Genomic DNA, 8,787 nt, shown 5'->3' with positions numbered 1-8,787 from the left:
TAACTTATGGAATCTCTCATCCAATCACTATGAAAGCAATACCTTTTGAATTAATAATAATCTCTCACAACAATTATCACTAATAAATAATAACATAACTTATTTTTTAATCTAAGTGTATTTTTATAAAAATCACTTATTTTTGGACAAACAAATTTTATGCTCCAAACAAGCATTATGCAATTTGAAAAACTATGGATTGGGGATTATTTCAGTTGCTCTGGCCATTGAGATACAAATTCAACACAATTTATTATTCCTTATTGAGACTAAATTTTCACAATTGGAGTAGAAGACTGGAATATATTCAATGTATGAAAGCATATTACTGTCAGGCATACAAAATGAACCACTTCAAAAGGAAGAGTTTAATCAATTCCAACAATGAAAGCTAAAAACAGGACATCTGCCCTCGAAAAACACAGTAACTTCGGCGCTTCTTCTGAATTGCTTTCGATGATCATTCTTTCGAGACAGCAGCCTCGGAGGAATAGTCATGCCTGAAAAGTAGTATAAGTAAGTTGATAAATGTATCATGGAAGAACAACAAACTTTATAACAGTGCTAAAATGTAGTGAAGGTATCACCACAGATGATCTACAGAATAAAGACCGGAGATACGAGTTATAAAAAAGGATGGTCCAGTGTATAGGCTCACACTACCAAAACCCAACTAAACAATAATAAATATCACTCACCGCAATTTGCGTGAGAGCTGGTATATGCCTGTCCCTGCCATTGCAACATTTACGCTAAAAAGGTTCCAATTTTTCTGCAACATAGAAAATAATCGCCATAAGTATAACTTGATAGTGCTAAATTGAATTGTACAAACCAAAAAAAGAAGCTATACTCTCATTGATACTCGGTAAGTGATCTATCAAGAAAAAAGAATTATGCAACTGCAGACCAAAATTTTGTTTGAATAGAAGATCCACAAACTATCTTAGTCCCACAAATACAACACTATTTTCTGAACTAGATTAAAGCAACCCTCTTAGAAAAATCAAACTTACTGGAGTGATTACAGTGCTGTAACGTGACCAAATTAGTCCAGTAGCTGTGACAGCTGGGTAGAAGAAAACAAGAATCAGTAATGTATAGATATAAATAAAACCCGACATATGATAACATGTGATAAAATTGCTGCCGGAATCAATTGACTTGATTACTAAGCAATCCATATACCCATCCACTTGTGCATATGTGTAACTTTTGGGGAATCAAGACATGCACATTTGTGTAAGGGTGTATATGATAAGCAAGCATAGTGAGAGAGAGAGTTCCATGACAGAAAACAGTAAATGAAGTTGGATATGCAAATGCCTACCTATCTGCTGAGGATAGGAAAGTTTTTCTGGTGGTTTCGCAAAATCGGCAATATTGGCAATGCTGATACCCCATTTAAATGTAGGTGCCCAAAAGTGAACTGCACAAAATAAATGTGTTAACTTATGCACTGATATGGGTTAGCAGCAACAATGTTAACAGTTAATAGCAACACTGGTGACTGGATCTGGAACCAAATAAGCAAAAACAATTCAAACTGGGAGGAAAATAATGCCTTTCACCTGTAAATATAATCCTTGTACTTTGGTAAGTGATGCTTAAATTCTAGTACAGAAAAATGCAAGCCCCCGAATCCGATAAAGAATATATATTATCAAATATTAATATGGCTAAGGTGCTAGGCTGCAAATCAACTGTTTTTATGTTTCCAACAGCAAATCCAAAACAAATGATCTTGCTTTTTAATTTCCTGTTTCTCTATATTATTCAAGTTTCAATGCATTCTTTAAGTCTGCTAAATTGAAGATACTCACAAATGTTGGTTGATAATATTAGTATGTTGTATAAATCTCAACACCAGAATAGAGCCTAATTAGCACAACCCAAATCTCAATAGCTACACAGAAACTTGCTTATCCAAAAGGACCCTCATTATGCAAACTTCCAAAAACTTGTTTCTAATTTTCTTCATATTTGATAAGCACCAGTTTCATGATGTAATGATAAAACCACAAGCCTCAAAGCATGCACAAATTGCAAATCCATCATGAAAAAAATTAACGAATCCCAACAAATCCAAATACCTAACTGTTGTAACCCTGCACATCCTAAAAAAGACATTTTTATTCTTCTTCAAAACATCAAATTCAAAGTCAGATTAATTTGATTAATAACAAATCAATCAGGTCACAAAATCATTCACTGCACACGATATTTCATCAAATTAACTAACAATTTCGGTGAGGGGTGAAGATCGAAAGCACCATGTCCAAAAAAGTTAGAAAAAAAGAAAAAAACGAAAAGAGAATGAACTCACTGGTTTTGGGACCAGCAGGGTGATTCCATAAAGCTTGGATCTTTGAAGCCGCCATTAACGAATGGAACGCTCTTCCCTTCGATTCTTCTCTGTAAACGTGAGAATTGAGTGCAACAAAGGGAAACTATATTATATACTTCAATCATTTACGGATAGGAGCTACTTGACCTCATCAATCAATGATATCATGACACGTGGATTTTACTAGGTCAAACCACTTTCTGTCGTTGACTAATGTTTAGTGTCGGAAATTTTTTTGTCTTTATAATCACACTAAGTACTAAGTAGCACCCTTTTGTTTGTACTACTGTTCCCACATAACAAAAATACATCTTTTGAAGCAAATTAGCATTTCATGTTAATGGCTCGAAGCTTTGTATTGTGGCTTCATGGTTTGGATGATTCTGGTCCTGCCAATGAACCCATTAGAACCTTATTCACTTCTCCTCAGTTCAGAAATACCAATTGGTCCTTCCCCTCTGCATCCAATGCCCCTGTTACATGCAACAGTAAGTTTATCAGAAGAAAAAAAATCATGTATTTAGTGGCATATATTATACAGTATTAGTCTTAGGCTGTGTTTGGAAATTTTGATCATATACTTATATATCAATTGGTGGCAGTGTCATTTTGATCTTAGAATTATCTGAGATAACAATTAGGAAACTTGATAGGATTGCAATTTGGTTTTATTTAGAGACAATGCTACGAAATTACCCTATGCTTTTTCACTGTCAAAGATGATTGCTATATTGATTTGTTTTGTTTTTGTAGATGGCCATGTTGTGCCCTCATGGTTTGACATTCATGAGATTCCTGTCACAGCTGTAAGTTTACCCTTGATCCTTATATAATTTAGGTGTCATTATAGAATGGATAATTTTCTGTATTAAAATTTGCTGAAAGCATTAGAAGTTTACATGTCATAAAACTAGTTTAAAGAAGATCCATTTTTCACTGTGTACTTCAACTAAAAGGTTAGGCATGCAGGTGGAGCAATTTGATTAGCATAATCTCTAATAGATTATTAGTCACACAACTCATCATATATAACTTGCAGTTTCCTTGGTTACTCAATTGAAAAGGAAAGTTCCTAATATGTTTCTTTGAGTGTGGTTGTTTATACTTTATCTTGTTCAGGATGAACTTATCGATCTTATCTATATCTATTCAAAACTATGTTGCATATATTTTCCAGGATTCTCCGAACGACGAGACTAGTTTGCTAAAAGCTGTTCAGAATGTGCATGCTACAATAGACAAGGAAATAGCTGCTGGCACAAACCCGAACAATGTATTTATCTGTGGAGTCAGTCAAGGAGGTTTATACTTTATCCCTTATTTCCTGTCCATATGTGTATGTGTTTATGAATGTATTTCTTTGTGCATCACTCTTCACTCGTACAAATTCCTTCGAAGAAAAACGTATATATAAACATCATGTTACCGGCGATAATGTTTTGCAGGTGCCTTGACCTTGGCCAGTGTTCTGCTGTACCCAAAAACTTTAGGTGGAGGTGCAGTCTTTAGTGGCTGGGTTCCATTTAATTCATCTACTATTATAGAACAAATTACGCCTGAGGCAAAGCGGGTACTAATCTTCAAGAATATCATTCTGTCTCGTCTTAATTTGCTCCCTTGCCTCTTCTCTTCTTTTCTCATACTTTATCTTACTTGTATTATGCCTCTTCTCTTTGTTCCACACTTTTTGTCTCTTGATTAAAATGTTTATCTGTAAGTTAATATTACCCCTCATAAAGTTTGACTTAATCACACTCAATACCTCACTTATTCTAGAAATTACATAAATTCCCCTTGAGGGTTATATTGTCATTAGATTTAGAGTAAATTACATGTATTTGGAATTCCACGTTAGTCTTCGGGACGAAAGTAGTGCCCATTTTGATCTTTCAGGGACTTAGTTTGTAGACATAATCTTTGAGGGACTAAGTTAGTTGACATCAAATCTTTCAAGGACCTGAATGACATTTTACTCTTACACTTATGATTTAACGCCTTGAAGTTTATGCTGTGATTACACTTACACCTCTTACATTAATAACCCAATATAGATAAGAGTAATTCTGATACAAGTCATGTTCAGGTTCAAGTAAAACCTAATGAGTGCTCAGCCTAATTTCCCCGAACTTTAACCTATGTCTTGGAACCAAGAGGTTTGCTACATATGTGTTAACAAAAGCACACCGACCTTACAGATTAAACCACATCTATGACTTCACACACAACTGCATGGATCTCAATTTTCATCCACTCTCAAATACAGATTTCATGTTGTTGTCCTCACTGGGTCCTGCAGTATGGTGATATAGAATTTTCCTTGGAACAATGACACTCCACAATCTGAACTTGTTTTTGTCATTAAAATCACTCTTGGTATGAAGCATGAGCCAGAAACACTAGAATTATTACTATTAGTAAATGGGGGTATCTGAGATTTTTAAGGCTACATTGTCCGCGTGCAAATACTGTTTGACTTAACTGAACTTTTGCCTATAATTATCATCCATGTTATTAATACTGATCTAGTATTTATAAACATCTGCAGACACCAATATTATGGTCCCATGGGGTGGTTGATAGAACAGTCTTGTTTGAGGTTGGACAAGCAGGTCTCTCATTCCTTCAAAAACTTGGTGTTAGCTGTGACTTTAAGGTCATATTACAAGCTTTCAGCAATTCAATAATTCATGCTTGACCCTCTTGTGTCCATCATGATACTGACATTTGTTCTAATTGCAGGCATATCCTGATCTTGCCCACTCCCTAAGCAACGAGGAGCTGCGACATCTCGAGTCATGGATCGAGGCACGCCTACGGAGTTCTTCCTAAAGGTTTCTGATAATCACAGGTCATAATTATGAGGATCAATATGCTTTGAAATATAGCTTAAAAGTATGCAGCCGGATTGGCATCAACTTCACTGATTTCAGATGATGAGTGAATCCACTAATAGTTCACTGAAATTCATGTTAACAGGTAATTCAAGGACACCCGTTAAAGAATCAAACATAGAAATATTACATTGAGAATTCTTGAATAAATTAAATGCTTTCATCTTTTTATTACAGAATGGAAGACTTGTGAACTATGAAATATATTTTTGAGAGCTTTCAAGTTTTCATTTCCCTCAACAAAAAAAATCAACTCTAATAATAAAATAATATGTTGGTAATGTTGTCCAATTGTCCCCACATTTATCTCTAGCAACAATTCCATATAGAAACGTATAATGTTTTCATATACACGTGCCCAATTCCCATTTCACCCTCTTTTTTAGGGGACCAGTTCATAGCTGGTAATATTTTATAACAATAAACCATCTTGAATTTGAGACATAGAGTTGAGGGAATCTCTTTAACTGAAAATTTTATGGCTTTTTAGCACTACAAGTTAAGGAAATCTTATGTTATGTTAAGTTGTATTAACTATAACCCATATTACAAAAATGGAGTGCCCAATTTTACATACTCTATACTAATAGTAGCGAGTTTAAGGTTCTGAATTTAATTTTCTTTTTTTTTTATTTTATGTAAAAGGATTAAGATTGACTTAAAAAAACTACTTAGCTTAATAGCATTAGCCAATCTTAAATTTCTATTATGCTTAATAAGCTTAGTCAATTATTTATATATATATATATGAAGTTTTAATATAAAAATATAATTTAATTATTAATATTATATAAATCTATTTAAAAATACATATATTAGTCTATTTAAAATTAATTTATTGGCTTGTTTAAAGGTCTTATAACATAATAGGCTGATAAGTGACGTTTGAATTTTAATGTCTTTAAACATTTAAGTAGGTGAGGCTCAACTTATTTAAAGTAAAGTTTGAATTGTTTTCACCTGCATCACTATTTTAAAAGAAATCTGAGAATGACATTAGTCTATATTTATTGGAAAGCTAAATACTTTGGCTAATCTCTATCATAAACTTCTTTGCATAGGATATATTTGAGAGGTTCATTTTGTGTTATCTAGATTTCTAAAAATATTAACTGAATTTGTTATCAAAACATTCATATGTAATTGTGTATAATTAATTAGACTGTATTGAAAAGAGAAAATGAGTTGTTATGAAAGATATTTTTGTAAAAATACCAAATTTTGGAACACTAACTTATAATAACCATGTTAGTTTATCTCCTTAAATTTTAGTAAAACACTCAAAAGTAGGATGATAAAAATATTCATCTCATTAGTACCTATAGTAACTATGCACAAAAATAGTCTCTTGGTCGAAACAAGTATCATTTTATATGCCTAGTGAGTACCCATATATTTATAAAATTTATTTTTTAATTAAATAGTTTATATATATTATACTTTTTATCATTTTATAATTATAAATTATCTATTTTATAATATATTTTATTGATTAAAACATAATGACAAATTTAACAAGTACATATTATGAAAGATACTTTTGTAAAAATACCAAATTTTAGAACACTAACTTAAAATAACCATGTTAATTTATCTCCTTAAATTTTAGTGAAACACTCAAAAGTAGGAATGACAAAAATATTCATCTAGTTAGTACCTGTAACGACTATCCACAAAAATAGTCTCTTGGTCAAAACAAGTATCATCATAATGCTTCGTGAGTACTCACATATTTATAAAATTTATTTTTTAATTAAATATTTTATATATTATACTTTTCATCATTTTATAATTATAAATTATCTATCTTATAATGTATTTTAGGGATTAAAACATAATGATAAATTTAACAAATATATAAATTTTATCAGTCATAAAATATTTATCATATATATTGATTATTACAAAATATATAATATATAGTTAAACTTAAAAACTTGTTGGGTACCCATGAATACCCGTTATCTATGTGGGTACCCTAATTACTATGGGTATGGTTATAGGAAAGCACTATCGGTGCCTTTTGTCATCTCTACCTAAAAGGCATCGAATAAGGAGAATATAATATAAGGGTGAGTATAACCCTACCTTACATGCTCATTCAATTGGTTTGTTCATGATCAGACCTAAATATGGTTGAGTCTCATCAAGTCTAGGGCCAAATACAGATTCAAAAAGTAGATGTGACAATATTTAAGGTCGAGTAGGGGACAAACATGACCCAACTTGTCTCATGATCACTTAATCATCATGTTTATATGTGTCTCTATCTATTCAATTATGTATAGAGAAATGATATCTTTTTGGTCGAAAGTATCATTGTTTATCTAATTTTTATCATACATACATGATAACAATATATATACATATTTTATATGTCAAATAATATATCTATAATAATAAATAATATTGAGAATATTTTATCTAAATTAAATAACATTATATTTTTTTGAGTCTAGAGTTCAGATTCAAAGATTGATCTACTCAACATTTACGGTTGGATTAGCTTCAAGTATAATGACGGGTCGGGGTTCAGTTCATAGTAGAGTGGGCCACATTAATAAACACTTGGACCATAGAAAAAGAGCACGAGGGACATGTGTAAGGAAAATGACAAAATAAGAAGGGTAGTTAAGTCTTTTACCAACTGGTTTCAATTTACCAATCAAGACATTAGGTTTTAGGAATACCATGGACAACCTAAGACACTGATGAAGCTGATTCCATTGATAAAGCCCATTATTGTCTTCATAATCACAATAACTAGCACCCTTTTGTTTGTACTACAATTCCCCCAAACCAAAAAGACATCTTTTGAACCAAATTTGCATTCCATGTCAATATCTCGAAGCTTTGTATTGTGGCTTCATGGTTTGGGTGATTCTGGTCCTGCCAACGAACCCATTAGAACCTTATTCACTTCTCCTCAGTTCAGAAACACCAATTGGTCCTTCCCCTCTGCACCCAATGCCCCTGTCACTTGTAACTGTAAGTTTATCAGAAGAAGAAGAAAAAACATTTATTTGGTTGCATATACAGTATTAGTCTTAGGCTGTGTTTGGAAATTTTGATTATGTACTTATATTAGGATTTAGGAATCTTAATAGGGATTGCAATTTGGTTTTCTTGTTTTTTCACTGTCAAAGATAATTTATGTATTGATTTGTTTATTTTTGTAGATGGCCATGTAATGCCATCATGGTTTGACATTCATGAGATTCCTGTCACAGCTGTAAGTTTAGGGTTTCTTCTTTTCTTTGATTGCTTTATTTTAATAGACTGTTTTTTTGGAATTTCAGTGTTGTTGTTGCAATCCTGGAAAGGCAAAATGATGATCAGTTTATCTTATAGAATGTATCAATTGAATCCACTATACCAAATAATCGATTAAAAACAGTAAAGAGAGAGAGAGAAAAACAATCCTGCAACGCGAATTTTTATCTGGGTTCGTTTGCTTGTCCACTGCAAACTACATCTAGGCCTCCCGGCTGACTTGGGAGATTTCCTTCACTATAATTGAATCAATGTATTTACATGCACATCATCCAA

The 8,787-nt window shown here is 32.4% G+C and overlaps 3 protein-coding genes across 3 annotated transcripts in view; 2 read left to right on the top strand and 1 right to left on the bottom strand.

The window, feature by feature from the left end:
• Window positions 231–2,455, bottom strand: LOC109345436 (mitochondrial pyruvate carrier 4-like). The gene is made up of 5 exons (XM_019584431.1): window positions 2,327–2,455; window positions 1,331–1,429; window positions 1,017–1,069; window positions 699–772; window positions 231–500 (listed from the first exon to the last, which is right to left on the bottom strand). Exons 1-5 carry the CDS (start codon window positions 2,379–2,381, stop codon window positions 461–463), a joined length of 321 nt encoding a protein of 106 aa, XP_019439976.1. The 5' UTR covers window positions 2,382–2,455; the 3' UTR covers window positions 231–460.
• LOC109345437 (probable carboxylesterase SOBER1-like) lies at window positions 2,610–5,179 on the top strand. The gene is made up of 6 exons (XM_019584432.1): window positions 2,610–2,835; window positions 3,101–3,153; window positions 3,525–3,648; window positions 3,793–3,917; window positions 4,893–5,000; window positions 5,087–5,179. Exons 1-6 carry the CDS (start codon window positions 2,682–2,684, stop codon window positions 5,174–5,176), a joined length of 654 nt encoding a protein of 217 aa, XP_019439977.1. The 5' UTR covers window positions 2,610–2,681; the 3' UTR covers window positions 5,177–5,179.
• LOC109344593 (probable carboxylesterase SOBER1-like) overlaps window positions 7,884–8,787 on the top strand; it is a 1,705-nt gene continuing 801 nt past the window's right edge. Inside the window, exons 1-2 of the mRNA XM_019583356.1 lie at window positions 7,884–8,226; window positions 8,418–8,592. Of these exons, the coding sequence (XP_019438901.1) occupies window positions 7,950–8,226; window positions 8,418–8,592 (452 nt within the window). The 5' untranslated portion in view covers window positions 7,884–7,949. The remainder of the gene's footprint in view (window positions 8,227–8,417; window positions 8,593–8,787) is intronic.

Source organism: Lupinus angustifolius, chromosome LG04, assembly GCF_001865875.1.
Source record: "Lupinus angustifolius cultivar Tanjil chromosome LG04, LupAngTanjil_v1.0, whole genome shotgun sequence".
Taxonomy (NCBI): domain Eukaryota; kingdom Viridiplantae; phylum Streptophyta; class Magnoliopsida; order Fabales; family Fabaceae; genus Lupinus; species Lupinus angustifolius.
This window is presented reverse-complemented; position numbering and strand designations above follow the sequence as displayed.

Excerpts from the sequence above, each read along its gene's own strand:
- LOC109345437 (XM_019584432.1), top strand. The coding sequence starts at position 2,682 with ATGTTAATGGCTCGAAGCTTTGTATTGTGGCTTCATGGTTTGGATGAT. Across the intron at positions 3,649-3,792 it reads CTGTGGAGTCAGTCAAGGAG|GTGCCTTGACCTTGGCCAGT; the intron begins GTTTATACTTTA and ends AATGTTTTGCAG. Across the intron at positions 3,918-4,892 it reads TTACGCCTGAGGCAAAGCGG|ACACCAATATTATGGTCCCA; the intron begins GTACTAATCTTC and ends AAACATCTGCAG.
- LOC109345436 (XM_019584431.1), bottom strand. The coding sequence starts at position 2,381 with ATGGCGGCTTCAAAGATCCAAGCTTTATGGAATCACCCTGCTGGTCCC. Across the intron at positions 1,430-2,326 it reads CCCTGCTGGTCCCAAAACCA|TTCACTTTTGGGCACCTACA; the intron begins GTGAGTTCATTC and ends TATTTTGTGCAG. Across the intron at positions 773-1,016 it reads ACAGCACTGTAATCACTCCA|AAAAATTGGAACCTTTTTAG; the intron begins GTAAGTTTGATT and ends TCTATGTTGCAG.